This window comes from Schistocerca cancellata, chromosome 4, assembly GCF_023864275.1.
Source record: "Schistocerca cancellata isolate TAMUIC-IGC-003103 chromosome 4, iqSchCanc2.1, whole genome shotgun sequence".
Lineage (NCBI taxonomy): Eukaryota > Metazoa > Arthropoda > Insecta > Orthoptera > Acrididae > Schistocerca > Schistocerca cancellata.
This window is the reverse complement of record NC_064629.1, coordinates 403,110,821-403,127,909: the sequence shown is the minus strand read 5'-3', so window position 1 is coordinate 403,127,909 and position 17,089 is coordinate 403,110,821. Positions and strand designations below refer to the sequence as shown.

General features: G+C 41.4%; 1 protein-coding gene across 3 annotated transcripts in view; it reads right to left on the bottom strand.

Moving 5' to 3' along the window:
• Positions 1–17,089, bottom strand: part of LOC126183238 (syntaxin-binding protein 5) — a 976,467-nt gene that overhangs the window by 227,278 nt on the left and 732,100 nt on the right. For all 3 annotated transcript variants that reach the window (XM_049925028.1, XM_049925029.1, XM_049925030.1), the window contains exon 11: positions 4,483–4,605. In XM_049925028.1, the coding sequence (XP_049780985.1) occupies positions 4,483–4,605 (123 nt within the window). The remainder of the gene's footprint in view (positions 1–4,482; positions 4,606–17,089) is intronic.

The window sequence follows — 17,089 nt, the reverse complement described above, 5'->3', positions numbered from 1 at the left end:
AATGAGCTTTAAGACACTGCTTGTGATATTAACCAAGTTTAAATTTATAAATGTATAAAACAGAAATAGGATACAAAAACTGTTTTATGTAATGTATATGGTAAGTTAATTATTGTAGAACCATTCTTTTCAACATTTGTGAAATTAATCATTTTGATGGCTCTGTGCAAAAAATTATCAACAAATAAATAAATAAGAAATGTAAGTAAATAAACGACCAAAGGAATAAATATTAATACACTAGCCATTCCTTACACTGGCCACAAAAAATGATGTTAGACATTATTCCACTGTTAATGTCATACTAGCTGTAACTATTCAGTATTCAAAATTGCATCCCTCACATGACTTCCATCCCATTTTACGTTATAGTGACAAGGAAACCAAGCTGTAAATGCAAAAAAATCTGGACAACAAAGGCAGCATGTGAAAGCTCTAACATACAGCATTCCTACTCTTTTCGAGTACAAGGGCCACAACCACAAATGACAAAACTGAGCAGAGTTGTTACATGACAGGCAGTTAAAGACTCTGCTCTCTTCCATCTATTTACATCACACAGGCATCCAAAGAATGTTTCTCTCTTCTGCACAGAGGTCTTAGGTTGGAAGTAGTCTTCTTGCAGGTCTCTGAGATGGAAACCTATCATGGTGGAAATGGAATACCCTGAAAAATGTATGTGCCCCATTTGCACGACTATTACAGTCTCACAGTGGGGTAGGTGTGTGTGTGTGTGTGTGTGTGTGTGTGGGGGGGGGGGGGGGGGGGGCTTATCATGCTATAAAAGAAAACTCACTCTGAACATCATATAGCCAGAACATACTCTCCCTTATGGGAGACTGAAAAAATATACCATATAACAGGTGTCTCCTCAACTACACCTTTGTTATTAGGGAGAGGTGGTGGCTTGCAAAATCCAAAGTTTTCAATATTAAGAATCTTAGCTCTGATTGTAGATCACCACTGAAATTTTAAAATCTAAAAATAGTTCTTATAATAGCTCCCTCACATGACATACTACGCACATTAAGGCAGTTCTGGAGATCAGAAGATTAAGAAGTATGACACCAGGAAATTCTGCCAGTAGCACTGATGAAGTCAGTGTAAAGAGTTTTTCTTTACTGAGTCGATACACACTGCAAAGCTTTTGTGCACCAACATAATTTTAAATAGCTCTGTCATTAAATCTGGACCTGCCTGTGTAGAAAAGATTGTGAGCTGCACATCAAATACACATATCAAAAAAAGGTTCCCAGAACTCGTGAAGATAGACGTTGACTATGGATACTGTATCACTGACACAGTCCCTTTGACTGCTCAGATATGTCACTAAACCTGCCCAAAGATGTAAACAACCATGCATGAGCAGTGCCTATTAGATGGAGGGGGTCCGACAGCCAATCAGTTCCAGTCATTCCACCAGGAAGGAGGTACTTCTGTACTTCGACCATGCCTAGATGGTCTATACTGCGGTTTGATCGCATCTGATCGTTACTTTGTGCCAAGAAGGGCTCTCAACAAGGGAAGTGTCCAGGTATCTCAGAGTGAACCAAAGTGACGTTCTTCAGACATGGAAGAGATACAGAGAGACAGTAGCTGTCAAAGACATGCCTCGCTCAGGCCCCCCAAGGGCTACTACTGCAGCGGATGACTACTACCTACAGATTATGGCTCAGAGGAACCCTGACAGCAATGTCACCATGTTGACTAATGCTTTTTGTGCAGCCACAGGACGTCATGTTATGACTCAAACTCTGTGCAATAGGCTGTATGATGCGCAACTTCACTTCCGACGTCCATGGCGAGGTCCATCTTTGCAACCACGACAGCATGCAGTGTGGTACAGATGGGCCAAACAACATGCCAAATGGACCGCTCAGGACTGGCATCATGTTCTCTTCACCAATGAGTATTGCATATGCCTTCAACCAGACAATCGTCCGAGACATGTTTGGAGGGGACCCGGTCAGGCTGAATGCCTTAGACACAGTGTCCAGCAAGGCAGTGGTTCCCTGCTATTTTGGGGTGGCATTATGTTGGGCTGACATACACCGCTGGTGGTCATGGAAGGCACTGTAACGGCTGTACGATACATGAATGCCATCCTCCAACTGATAGTGCAACCATATTGGTGAGGCATTCGTCTACAGGGACAACAATTCGCCTCCCCATCACGCACATCTTGTGAATGAATTCCTTCAGGATAACAACATCACTTGACTAAAATGGCCAGCACATTTTCCAGACATGAAACCTATTGAACATGCATGGGATAGATTGAAAAGGGCTGTTTATGGACGATGTGACCCACCAACCACTCTTAGGGATCTACACCAAACCACTATTGAGGGGTGGGACAATCTGGACCAACAGTGCCTTCATGAACTTGTGGATAGTATGCCATGATGAATACAGGCATGCAACAATGCAAGAGGACATGTTACTTGGTATTAGAGGTATCAGTGTGTACAGCAATCTGGACCAACATCTCTGAAGGCCTTGCTGTATGGTGGTACAACATGAAATGCGTCGTTTTCATTACCTATAAAAAGGTTGGAAATGATGTTTATGTTGATCTCTATTCCAATTTTCTGTGCAGCTTCCAGAACTCTAAGAACCGAGGTGATGCAAAACTTTTTTTGATGTGTGTAAGTATTTGAGAATGTCAGGTTATCTTCCATTGAGAATGTGAGTACACTCAATGACCATTTTATGACTTTCGAATCATAGAGCACATCAATCAGTCTTCCTTTTCTTGCATGTTTTATTTGGCAAATCTAGATTTCAGCTAGTGCCTAGCCATTATCAGTGCACTAATTCATAGCATCAATGCATGTCCTAGTACGTCAGTCCCCTGCTGTCTGCTTCTGTCACAGTTCTTTCACGCCTACTGAGCAGTCTTGAAAAAACTGTGACAGAAGCCCGAACAACAGGGGACTGACATTCTAGAACATGCACTGAAGCTATGAAATAGTGCACTGATAAAGACTAGGCACTAGCCCAAATCTAGATTTGCCAAATAAAACCTGCAAGAAAAGGATGACTGACTGCAGTGCTCTGTCATTTGAAAGTACTTGAGAATGGTGTGACTGTCAAGAAGCATCAAGCCATTCTGCACCCAACATTTCTCATTTTTAAGAAGCAAATCCTATTAATCATTGATTAAAGTCATGTTTAGTCAGATAAACTTATTTCTTTATTTGAGTTACGAGTTTAACAACAGTGACTGTAAAGGTCAAGCCATCTTTTAATCTTATTCTCAATACTGTAATTGAGTTTGTGTGCATGTAAAAACTGTGATCCCTGGAGAGTCACCCCAGGAAATAAATGGGTGGGTCGCCTGTCAAAGTGCTTCCTACAGAGAACAATGTACCTCATCCAGCGAGTTCTCAAAATGCAGGTAGAACAGGGATCCATTTGAACAGATCACTATTTGCTACCTCTTCTAAAAGCAGCCAAACAATTCTGACTTTTTCCCCCACCACTTAGTGAAAACCCATCATGACAAACAGATTCTCAGACCTGGTGTTACGGAAGGTTTTTTTTTTTTTTTTTTTTTTTTCTACCCACTGGCAAGGAAAAAGCATGTTCAGTGTTCTTAAAAACACCTACAGTGGGAGGCCAAGAGCCATTTTCTGAATTATTGTATACGAAAAGACCATAGATTGGTGGAATAAAGAAATGAGATGATGACATAGGCTCACGAGTCTGAAATTCTTGGAGCAGTGCAAAAAACCAGCCAATTGGAGAATGATTTTTTACAAAGTTTTGTAGGGGGAAGAACAGAATCATAATGATTACTCTATTGGCTAGAGCCGTACTCCACTGACTAGAGCTGGATGACCTTTTTCTCACTGGTGGGTGGTTTTTAGACATGGACTCAGTGCAGAACAGACTGAGAGACTTCTCTTTTTTGTGGTGGATAACACTTTTTGATTTGACTTCATGTTGGAGATTTAACATTGACACTTCTTGACAGATAGATGATGATGATGATGATGATAATGATGATAATGATGATACTTGCACTTAGACTTCTTGCTGCTTGTGAGACAGTCTGAATTGGGGGACAAGTTACAGTAGCTTCCATCTGTCCCATCTGCAGTCTACTCGTCAACACACAACATTTATGGTGAGTTTATTTAGCAGCATTAGTTGATTAGGATGGACTGGAGTTAGGGGTTTTCCAGTATTTCAGTAAATTTATGTAAGCTCATCCATAACCAGATGGATGGGAGTAGTTGTATGTTTAATTTCACTTCTCTTTCTGGTATGATGACACAATCACTAATGTTCACCCATGGCTAAACTGCGCTGAATTAATGTGTTCAGAAGTTGATTGAGGGAGGATGACTAGAAGGTGAGACAGGAGGGATGGGGTAGAGGAGGAGAGAGGACAGAAGCTAGTAACATAGAATTTTTATTAACACTCGGGACACTGGGGGACAAGAACATAAAAATGTACAATTGATCTACCATTACCTTCTTATTGTCACTGTCTGTGGATTCATGTTTTGAAGTCAGGCTTGGTCTCGGAGGGTATTCATACTCTGGAGAGCAATCTTCTTCTTCTGCAGCATCATACACAATTGGTATTTCAAGTGCCTGCATAGAAAAGACAAAACCAGTAAGACAGAATTAACAATGTGTCATCTAAAGCAAGCACCAATAGGTCTCAATGCATTCATTTAATTGCATATGTACACATCACTCTTGCTAAATTTTATCTTGAATATGTTTGATAAATATTATCTTGAATATGTGTGATTTTAGTTACCCTCTTATATACTGGTAAATTGTTTCAGGCTTAAAATGTTGCAATACAAGCATGACATGACAATTTCTATCTAACTGCATGTTCAAAATTTAACTAAGCATGCTATTAGCTTTTTCACATTCATAGCATGTACTGTATGTATGCCAACTGAAGACCAGACAGAAAAATTTCACCATGAAACAAAATTTGTTTATTTAAAATTAACAAATAAATTCTTCCAGTTCTGTGGTTACACTACTGGGAAATACAGATTATCAGGAATATGAGAAGAATTTATTTAAACTTATTTTGCAAATATGCCAAAAATGTTTAGAGAAATTGTAATTCAATCTTTAATTATAAATAGACAGTTTTATATTGACAGTACTTTGGAGTTTTACTATTTGTATTATTTATGACATTTTACACTATAACCAACATAATCATCTTTAGATTCAGGAACTGTACTGATACATAAGATAATTCTCATTTATAGTTCCATCTCAGTTGCACATTTTTAATTATATTCCATGTTTCAATCCCTCTGGATTCTCTACATACCTAAAAGAAAGTAAAACTAAAAATGTAACATCTAATATTTAACAATAAGTAAAAAAGAAAAGAATTGTATATAAATGTAGAATTTGCATAAGTAGTTGTGTCAGCAACCTGTCTTGCTGAGAAACACATATCAGAGTACTGTGTTTCAGAACTGCAGTTAATGTTTTAAATAGGTATATGTTGGAGATATGGAGAGGGAGAAGGGAAGGTAAAATGGAGCGAGGCTGATTGAGAGATGGGAAAGGAAGCAGGAAGTGGGTGGTGGGTATGTCATGAGCTTTACAATAGGGGTCACGCTAAAATTATAGAATGTATACTTATGTAAAAATTAACTCCCTCCTTCTCCCCGACCTCCAACATACACCTACTTAAAACACTGACCGCAGTTCCAAAACACTGCACTCTGATATGTGCTTGTGAGTAGAGAAGATGGGTTACCAATGCAAAAACCTAGATAAAGTCTACATTTATGTATGATTCGTTTCTTTTCCACTTATTGTATAATATTAGATGGTACATATTTAGTTTTACTTTGTTTTAGATCTGAAGATGATCCAGTGGGACTGAAACATGTAATCTAATTAAAAATATGCAACTGAGACTGAACAATAAATTAAAATTATTTTATATATAAAAATTTAATTCCATTTTTTAAAACTCTGAATCCATTTCCTCAATATTCCACTTTTAACAAGTACATAAATTATGATAAATTATTTATTAATGAAAACTTGAACAGTGAAGAACCTACAGTGTCAGACTTGTCTAGTTTACCACTTTTAGGCTTACAAAGTCATCAGCTGCATGTTCCTATCATCATCTTGTGTGTTCATCACTACTGGTGAGTGTACTAGCCTTTAGCACTTATTTTTAAATCTTTCAGCTTTGGATGTATGCCTTTCTTTCCTTGTAATGGAATATGAGTGGTGTAGAAAGTGGGCAAAGGGCAGCACACAGTTTGATATTACAAGATGCTGAAATGACCAGCAGATATTACAATTTTAATGAGAAATTTGTGGGTCTTAAGGATCTTAACAATGATGGAGGATAGGAGGAGGAGGAGGAGGAAACACTCACAAGTGATGTATTATTGCTTTCACAAGCTGAAGGATAATTAGATTTCAAATGCTCAATCAGATTTAAATGATCCATTATTGAACTGTCGATCTTATGCCACAATTTCCAGAGTTTGTCCAGGCTATGAAAACGGCAAGTTGAATCACCCACTAATATCTGCACCATCATAAAAAAGCTATGACTAAGTGGTGCAGTTCCCAGAATGAGATTTTCACTCTGCAGCGGAGTGTGCGCTGATATGAAACTTCCTGGCAGATTAAAACTGTGTGCCCGACCGAGACTCGAACTCGGGACCTTTGCCTTTCGCGGGCAATTGCTCTACCATTCTGGAAACATCCCCCAGGCTGTGGCTAAGCCATGTCTCCGCAATATCCTTTCTTTCAGGAGTGCTAGTTCTGCAAGGTTCGCAGGAGAGCTTCTGTAAAGTTTGGAAGGTAGGAGACGAGGTACTGGCAGAAGTAAAGCTGTGAGTACCGGGCGTGAGTCGTGCTTCGGTCGCTCAGTTGGTAGAGCACTTGCCCGCGAAAGGCAAAGGTCCCAAGTTCGAGTCTCGGTCGGGCACACAGTTTTAATCTGCCAGGAAGTTTCAAGTGGTGCAGTTGTTCAGACTAAGATCCATAGCCACTCAAAAATAGCTGAATGTCCATGAGTTACTCTGACCTGACCTTCTTGGAAAGGTTCTGTTGCCCCTACACACACAGCCTTATAAATGAGTTGCTGCTGTTTAACGAAGTTGGGTACCTAAGGCAACCTTTATCCATAAGTGATGTTTATATTCATCACTGTCAAATAGCTTTCTCTTGCAATTTTAAGTACCTTTTTGCTATTGACTAGAGTTTCACAGTTTGACTGAGCAACCACTCTGTTGGCTAGAACATGCCTTAATAATGCTGAGTTAAATGTGTGTACAGTGTTGACAATCACCGAGAGGAATAATTGTTGTACGAACTTGTTGAAGTAACTTCATCAGGCTGAAGCTGCAATCTGACATAGCCTACAACTTATGAAGTCTGGAAGAAGTCCCAGCAAAGGATAAAATTATGGCTGCAATTTGGTAAAATCAAAAATTTGAGGGGCTGTGTTCCATTACTAATACTTACTCTCACAGCACATTCCTTTCCATTTTCAACCTTCAGCACAATGGACACTGAATCCTTTAACATAATCTTCTTAAGCTCGTGATGATAAGCATTTGATATCGGTGAAAATGGTAACTGAGAATTGACTAGAATCTACAGAAGTCGTTTGCCAATAACAACAACACGGTGATTTGTCACATCTTGGCAACTGCCATTCGTGGAGTATTTTCATCTATGACAGCCTCACCCACATATATGGTCCCCTCTTTTAGTTTTCCCGAGTTTGGATGGTGCTTGAGCAAGTGGAACCTTTGTGTGGAAAGAGAGACAGATTATGGCATGTCGGTGAACAACTTTGACCAGGGTAAAGCAACGGCTTCTGTCCTGGAGGTTGGCTGTCATTATTTGCAATTGTCCAGTGAGCATGAAACTGCCCTGTTGTTTGACAACTTGCAAAATATTAGTTATTGAACACCCTCCTTTCTTTATAGTAACATATGAAATGTCAAAAGGGACCACATTGGATACATATCGGTATGTTAGCATCTATTTTCCAGAGGCTCATTTTTCTTCATGCCAGTCAAATTAGAAAGGGAAGAAGGTGGAAGAAGGTGTATATGTGTCATTCAGAACCTTGGATCTCATCTGATGGTTGTTGCGTAAGTCCAGGATTTCTTTTTCTTACTCCAGCCCTCCAAGTTGGTCAGCCGTGTAGAGATGACTTTTGATGTATTATTTTTTTGGTGCATTGTCACATTGAGCTCAGGCTCGTTGATGAAGTCATGTGTTATTGTAAAATCCATCAAAAGATCACTGACAGATGTTATCTGCCACACTCTTCAGTAGGTGTGAAACTGTAAGCTTTGGTCATACTTGGATCCATACTCTAAAGGAGTGCCAAAACACTTTGTATGTAATAATGTATTGTTTTTGATAATGATATGGTGGTGTGGGCCAATGATAGCAATATCTTTAGCATCCACACAAAAATGTGGAGATGAGTGGTGATAAAATAGAATTCACAGAATTACAAAACTTTAAATACTATTAAAAGTAATAAAAAATAAGAAAAAATTTTTGCGCTCACACATGTGCACGTGCATGTACACGCACACATGCAGGTGTGTGTGAATGCACATACACGCATGCATGTACGCACACACAAATTCTGTAATGTTTCAGCTCTAAAACAGACTAAGAAAGGAAAAAGTGGTGAAAGAATTTAAATAATACAGCAGATGGCTGACCACTGGAATAAATGGGATGAGCCATTCACTCTGCAAAACAGTAAAATCTCCAGCTCAGAAGCTTAAGTTGGAGTCCAGAGGCTTCACAAAACTTTAAAACCTTTACCACACTCGTCTCGTCCTCAGCTAAAATAGAGGGCAAATCCTCATTGAAATTTGCTTAAATCCTCTTAAGTACAATATAAAAGGCACTCAGTTAAAATGTGGTGCATAGTAATTTGCATCTCACAGGCATCAGAGACTGGGAGGATCCTCCAAACTGAGTAAAAAGTTAATTGCTTTAGCCGACAGTGCCCAATTCAGAGGTGGGTCAGGGCTGTTTCATCCTGTCAGTGTGATCAGCATGAGGAGCAACCTGACCAGATAGCTGGCTTCCTCAACTGTAGCTTGTTGTCATCACTGTCAGCTACTACTCCTCTCACAATTCCAAGGATCCTTGACCCTCCAGTAAAATGACAGCATGCAGAGGAATGTAAGGAATTGGAGCAGATGAAGAACTGTTTCCCCTGAAGATGTCTCATCCGTTCCAGTGCCTTCAGGATGGCATGGAACTCTGTGAAAAATAGAGCAAATTCTCAAGGAAAGCAAAACCTGAGAACATGGTAGGGAAAAACTACTGAACAGTGAAGGGACTCCCCTTGCTTGGAGCCATCAGAGTACACAACTGTAAAATTGTGTTACCTATCCGAAACATTGAAAAACGGAGACTGCAATATAAAATATGGAGTGAAATATTTCTTTAAATTAGGAAATTCTAAGATAATTCTCAGTTTCTGTAGGATCCACAGTTGATATCTGCTCCAATCTTGGTGTAAAACGTTAAAACCAGCTGAACTCATCTGCAAATGGCAATCCTTTGCACAAATCTCATACAAGGTGCATTCAAGTTCTAAGGCCTCAGATTTTTTTTTCTCCGGACTGGAAAGAGAGAGAAACATGCGCATTGTTTTAAAATGAGTCCGCATTCATTGTCAATATGTCCCAGAGATGGCAGCACCATACGGCAGATGGAATTTTACCACCAGCAGCGAGAATGAGAACCGTTTTAAATACTTAAAATAGTGACGTTTTCCTTACTTGAACAGCGTGCAATCATTCGTTTTCTGAATTTGTGTGGTGTGAAACCAATTGAAATTCATCAACAGTTGAAGGAGACATGTGGTGATGGAGTTATGGATGTGTCTAAAGTGCGTTCGTGGGTGCGACAGTTTAATGAAGGCAGAACATCGTGTGACAACATACCGAAACAACCTCGGGCTCGCACAAGCCGGTCTGACGACATGATCGAGAAAGTGGAGAGAATTGTTTTGGGGGATCGCCGAATGACTGTTGAACAGATCGCCTCCAGAGTTGGCATTTCTGTGAGTTCTGTGCACACAATCCTGCATGACGACCTGAAAATGCGAAAAGTGTCATCCAGGTGGGTGCCACGAATGCTGACGGACGACCACACGGCTGCCCGTGTGGCATGTTGCCGAGCAATGTTGACACGCGACGACAGCATGAATGGGACTTTCTTTTTGTCGGTTGTGATAATGGATGAGATGTGGATGCCATTTTTCAATCCAGAAACAAAGCGCCAGTCAGCTCAATGGAAGCACACAGATTCACCGCCACCAAAAAAATTTCGGGTAACCGCCAGTGGTGAAAAAATGATGGTGTCAATTTTCTGGGACAGCGAGGGCGTAATCCTTACCCATTGCGTTCCAAAGGGCACTACAGTAACAGGTGCATCCTACGAAAATGTTTTGAAGAACAAATTCCTTCCTGCACTGCAACAAAAACGTCCGGGAAGGGCTGCGCGTGTGCTGTTTCACCAAGACAACGCACCCGCACATCGAGCTAATGTTACGCAACAGTTTCTTCGTGATAACAACTTTGAAGTGATTCCTCATGCTCCCTACTCACCTGACCTGGCTCCTAGTGACTTTTGGCTTTTTCCAACAATGAAAGACACTCTCTGTGGCCGCACATTCACCAGCCGTGCTGCTATTGCCTCAGCGATTTTCCAGTGGTCAAAATAGACTCCTAAAGAAGCCTTCGCTGCTGCTATGGAATCATGGCGTCAGCATTGTGAAAAATGTGTACGTCTGCAGGGCGATTACGTCGAGAAGTAACGCCAGTTTCATTGATTTCAGGTGAGTAGTTAATTAGAAAAAAAATCGGAGGCCTTAGAACTTGAATGCACCTCGTATAACACCATCACTCAGTGCCATGAAGGAAAGAGCCCTTCCATTGGTGGCCAAATAACAGTATGGTATACAGGTGTGTACAGTAGGGACAGTGTTTCATAGGCCACTTGCACTATAAGGAGTAGTCGCCTGATGTGAAGCAGCAGTTTACTAGCCTCAAGTGCAAACGCTAAGTATGGGGATGATTATCAAGGACCCAGTTGCCACCTAAATCCCTTCATGGTGCACAGGGTCCAACATTCTTAAATAAGACAGTAATGCCCACACATACACCATGCACCCCTAATCAAACGAGGATCATACAAAGATGCTGTAAAACTGCTCCTCATGAATTATGAGTAAGACATTTTAAAAAATTGAGTGTTTGGCATTACCGTCTTTTCATATCCCTAAGGTGTGGCAACCATGTAAATTAATATTCAAATATGAGGCCCAGATATCTCACTGGGTATCTAAAATTAAGAACAGTGTCCTTCATCCTCAACTCAAGAAAGTTTAAAACAGGATATGAACAGTTAAAAAGAAGGCACATAGAATTCTCCATTGAGAATTTAAAACCACCTTCTCCAATCACTCATCTAACCGTTGAAGACTTAGTTGCAACTGACTAGTAGTTCTTGCAAGGCTCGAGGAGTAATCAAAGAGAGGAAAGTCATCAACTAACAAAGAACACTGGCCAGGCCACTGTTAACAGTTATGGTAAAGATAGTCTTACTTGAAATGCAACCTTAAGGGACACCATTCTCCTGATCAAAGTGATAAGGGAGTGCACCACCAAATCAATGTCTAAAATAGTGTGGTGAAGGAAGGGCCACATAAAGATGGGAAGATGTCCTTGAAACCTCAATTCGTACAGATAACTGCGGATAATATGCCTCCATGTAGTAAAGCAATTCACCTTGATGTCAGAAAATATACCATGAAGTGACACCAGTGAAGGCAAGCCTGTTGTATACTTAAGTAACTCTTTGTTTATGAATAAAGAACCTAGTCATTAACTGCATGCAGTTTGTGTTACAGATCGAGGATACCAGCCACCAACCAACATCCTCTTCTTGCTTCCCAAGGTACAGCTCTACAGAGACAACGAGATGACATAAAAGTGGCAAACGAGAATACAACAGTGGTGATGAGAACATTTCAGTAATGAAGAATTTGCTTGCTTCTCTTGTGTTTAAGACTGCAGGGATTTCTAATTGCAAATTTGTTGTTGTGTTCTTGCATGTATTCCAGGAACTAATCAAACTTCCCTTTTCAGAGGCTTTGCTTGCTTGTTTCGTGCCTCAGTCACAGACAGTCAACATAATGGATGTAACACAAGCTTTCCATTTTCAGAACCAACTAATTTCTGCCTTGCTGATGATGGTACAACAACTTTTGGCTGCACAGGAAATGGTGGCCATGCAACAGTCTGACCGACACATCCAGCAAAGTGCCACAGCCGGACATCCCTGTGCTCCAGCAATTTAACGACATGGAAGAGGAATGGAACAAATACCTGACACAGTTCCTAGCTCATTGTGCAGTTCATAACATTCAAGGTACTGTGAAGCTATAATACTTTCTTTTGATTGTGGGATCCCCAGTGTTCAGGTTAAAACAAAAGCTATTCCCAACTGTGTCTACCAATAAACTCAGTTAGACAAAGCAATTACTGCATTAACCAAGTACTATGACCAGCAAGTTCAAATAGCTGCAGCCAGATATCTACTCTTTCATTTGCAGAAAAAGCCAGAGCAGACATACTGTCAGTGGTCTACAAAATTAACAGGCATGACTAGGAAGTGTAAACTTAACTGTAGTTGTGGCAACTTTTACAGTGACCTCATGAATCGAGATGCTACACAGTCAATGTCCCCAACATTAGAATACAGAAACAGATCCTAAAGTATTCTGATCCTTCACTCCCTCAAGTGTTGAAAATCTTAGAGAATATGATGCGGGTGACATAGCAGCTGATAAGTTTGATCAGGCCTCGATTTGTTGGGTCGGGTTGCCCCTGCTTGCGACTGCCCCAATCAGCCACAACAGTGAGTGCATACACAGCCACATAAACATGTAAACAAGCCAGTAAACTCAGTGAAGTCTTGCCCTAGATGTTTTGCTTGCCATAAAAGACAAGACTGCCAGTCATGTACTGCAAAGTGTTACATGTGTGGAAAAAAAGGCCACGTCCAAGTAGTTTGTTTGTAATGGCACAAAAATGACAATTTTGCCTGCTCCCAGAAAAAAAGAGGCTCGTCCACATGCAGTGAACATTGCATTTTCCAAACCTACAACAGGTTACAACAAACGTAAGATTACAGTTGTGCCTCCTTCTCACTCTACTCCTGTGCAACAATGGTCTAATAAACTTTTTGTCTCATTACGAATTGCTGGCCATTATGTGAACTTTCAGTTAGACACAAGTGCATCAGTCACTTTGCTTAATCACGCCACGTATGAACAGTTAAGCTCCCCACACCTTTCTAAATCTAGCAAACACCTCACTGCTTACAATGGACAGGAAAATCCTGTACTCTGACAGTGTAGTTTGCCTGCCCCATGAAAATTTCACACCAGGACAGTGAATTTTGCTGTATTGAAGTCAAGAAACAGTGAGAACATTTTTGGTTTAGATCCCTTTGATTTGTCAGGCCTTGCTATTCACGACAATGTACTGTCAGTCTCTACACTTCCACCAAAAGACAGTGTCGCTAGCTTGCTTAAAGAATATCTTGAACTATTTTCCAAAGCAATGGGAGAAGCTAATAATTTTGCAGTACATGTTGCATTGAAAGACAATGCACAGCCTAAGCTGTTTTCAGGCCTGCCCCATTCCAATTGCTTTAAGAGATGTAGTAGCCTATGAATTGAAAGGATTGCAAGATAATGCTGTAATTGCTCCCATTCAAGCTAGTCAATGCACAAGTCCACTAGTATTGTTGCCTAAGCCTTCTGGTCGCATTTGGATGTGTGTTGCCTTCAATTCTAGTCAACCCACAGACAGCAGTTGACACTTATCCATTACCTCACTCTGAAGATATCATGGACAGCCTTGGTGTGGGATGTTACTTCCCTAACATAGATTTGCGTGCTGCCTATTTGCAAATTCCATTGGATGAAGAATTACAGAAAGTGTTTGTTGTCAATACATACTTAGGACAGTTCAAATACTTGTGATTGCCCTTTGGAAGTGCTTCCACACCCACCATTTTTCAACATTACTTGGAACAGCTGACTGCAAAAGTGCCTTGCTCAAACTACCTTGACAAATTGTCATCTCAGGTTGTACACCAGAGGAACACATTGCCAATTTGCATGCTTTTTTTCGACTTGTCAGAAGCAGGGCTCAAGTGCTGTCTCGAAAAATGTGGCTTTTTTCAAACTGAACTACAGTACATAGGTCATGTGGTAAACGGTCAAAGTGTGCACACCCTCCAATCTCACTTGTTTGCAATGCGTGACCTGCCTGTTCCTCGCAATGTGTCTGAACTGCAGTCAGTATTAGGCTAGATGCCATACTGCATTTGGTTCATACCGAATGCCACTCTGATCGCAGCTCTATTGCATCACTTGTGTCACAAAAATGTGCCTTTTGTGTGGCCTAAAGATTGTCAAGACATGTTTCAGAAACTCAAAAAGCTTTGCTTAGTGACAGATGTTTAGTGCATTTTGACCCTGCCAAGCCAACAGTTTTGCAAGTGATGCTTCTTCCTATGGAATCGGCGCTGTGCTTTCATGCAGAATTGATGCACAAGGCACACCTATTGCTTTTGCCTCAAAGTTGCTTACTCAAACACAGCGCAATTACTCTCAAACAGAAAAAGAAGCTCTTGCTATTGTGTATGGTGTGACTAAATTCCATCACTATTTGCATTGTCACAAGTTCTATTTAGTGTTAGATCACAAACCTTTCCAGACCTTGTTTCACCCATCAAAGCCGGTTCCTACATGCACTGCTCTAAAACTACAGTGGTGGTCCTTGTTGCTTTCACAGTATCAGTATGAAATTGTGTACAGTCCTACGGCAAAGCATGGCAATGCAGACGAGACACCCTATCTCACCTTCTGATTGACCCAGACTCTGATTTTGAAGCATCTGTTCCATCTTGTTGCCAAATTGATGCACAGGACTCTGAATTGCTGGAATCTTTTTCCCTTGCACTACAGAAAAATAGCACAGGCCACAGAAGCAGACCCAGACCTCAAGATTTTGTTGCATTACATTTGCACATCTTGGCCTTGTTCATTGAACAGTATCCAGAACTCAGCTGTGTACCAATATTTTGCACATACTAGGCAGGGCATGGACACCCACGTTGAACAGATGACCTCTCAGTGTCGCATGTGTGCAGAAAACCAATCCACTCTGCCACAAACATTTGCAACTTGGCCTAAGACTCAATTGTCATGGCAAAGAGTGCACATAGACCTTGCAGGACAATTTTGGAACATTCATTGGCTCATAGTGGTAGACTCTTTTAGCAAGTTTCCATTTGCGGTGCCTACAACTTGTACCACATCATGTAGCACCATTCAAGTATTGTCCTCAATATTTTGCATAGAGAGTTTGCCAGAAGAACTTGTGTCGGACAATGGACCACAATTCACTTCCCATGACTTTGAACAGTTTTGTGAACGTAACACCATTCATCATCCAACAAGTCCTCCATTTCATCCGCAGCCCAATGGAGAAGCTGAATGCTTTGTACATACTTTCAAGCAACAGATAGCCAAGCTTCACACCACCCACACATGGAAACAGGCACTGAAACTCTTTCTCACCTGTTATTGCTCCCACCCGTGAGGCGCACCATCACCGGCGGAACTTCTGCATAGCCACTGCCATCGGATGCTGCTACACTTGCTACACCCACCGCAGTATCCAGCACCACCAACAGGCTGCAAGTATCGCTTTGCATCACACTATCTTGTTCTTTGCAGCGTTTATGACAACCATGGACGCTGCGAAAGAGGTGTGATCCAGGAACGCATTGGCTCATATACATACTTAATTCCTGGTCCCGATGGTTTGCAGCACCGCCACAAGAACCAAATTCGCGCATGTCATTTGCCCAATGATTCTGCTGCTTTTCTTCCCCCAGATTCACAGCTCCAAGAGACCATATGGCCTTTACAGTCACCCACTTGTGCCCCCAGGCACCCCAGGAGGAGCGAATGGATGATGCACCCTTCCCCATGCTGTCCCCGCTTACCAACCCCATGGAACTGGACCCACCACTGCCGTTGCCATTGCCATTGCCGTCACCATCGCCATCATTGCCCCAGTACATGCCCTCAGGTGTGGATGTGTACCTGGCAGCAGTATCCAGAGGATGTCTCTGTTGCCTCACAAGGCAGATGGTGGGGTACAGTCGGGAGTATGCCGTTCTCCACAGTAACGGCTCCCGGCCCATCGCCATGTCCAGCATCCTGCTTCCCTCCCCATTGTCATTCACAGCCTCACTACATGGCAATAGTGTGGCATTTCAGGGGGGAGGAATGTGCTGGCACACATTTGTGCCAGGACAACATGTGGCATAGAGGTTACAAGACACCGATTGACAGAGGCCGAAAACAGACTCTCTCTTGGCCACCAGTATTTAGGATAGCCGCCATGTTGGAGAATTTTTATTTTTTAGTGTGCGCTTCCCACAGTTGAGACAAGTTATCACCCCTAATGAAAGACAAAACAAACATTTCTACTGAGAATAAAGAGTTACATTCCAAACTTTGAGTGAATTTGAAGAAATTGGAAGCTGCCCAATCTGAATTATGGAGATTACAAGACCATTTTCCCAACTTACATCTGCATCCTACTCACAAGCTAGTATGAGGGTTGGAACCTAAATAGTGGTAACTATTTATTCACAACTGATACAAAAGAGCTACATGTTTGTACCTGTTACTGTCCTTCAAAGTAATCACCATCGTTGTGTAGAATCCGTTGCCAGCAATGTGGAAGGCATAGTATACCATTAGCAGAGCCTATTCTGTTGATGGTGCAAATGGAGCCATCTACTGCCTGCCGAATCTCTGGAACAGTTCTGAAGTGAATGCCACAAAGTGGTTCCTTCACGTTTGGAATCAAATCCAAGTCACAAAGACTTATGTCCGGGGAGTATGGTGGATGGTACCATACTTCCCAGTCCCATTGACCAAACAGAGCAGCCACAGCTTGCGCTGTATGTGCCC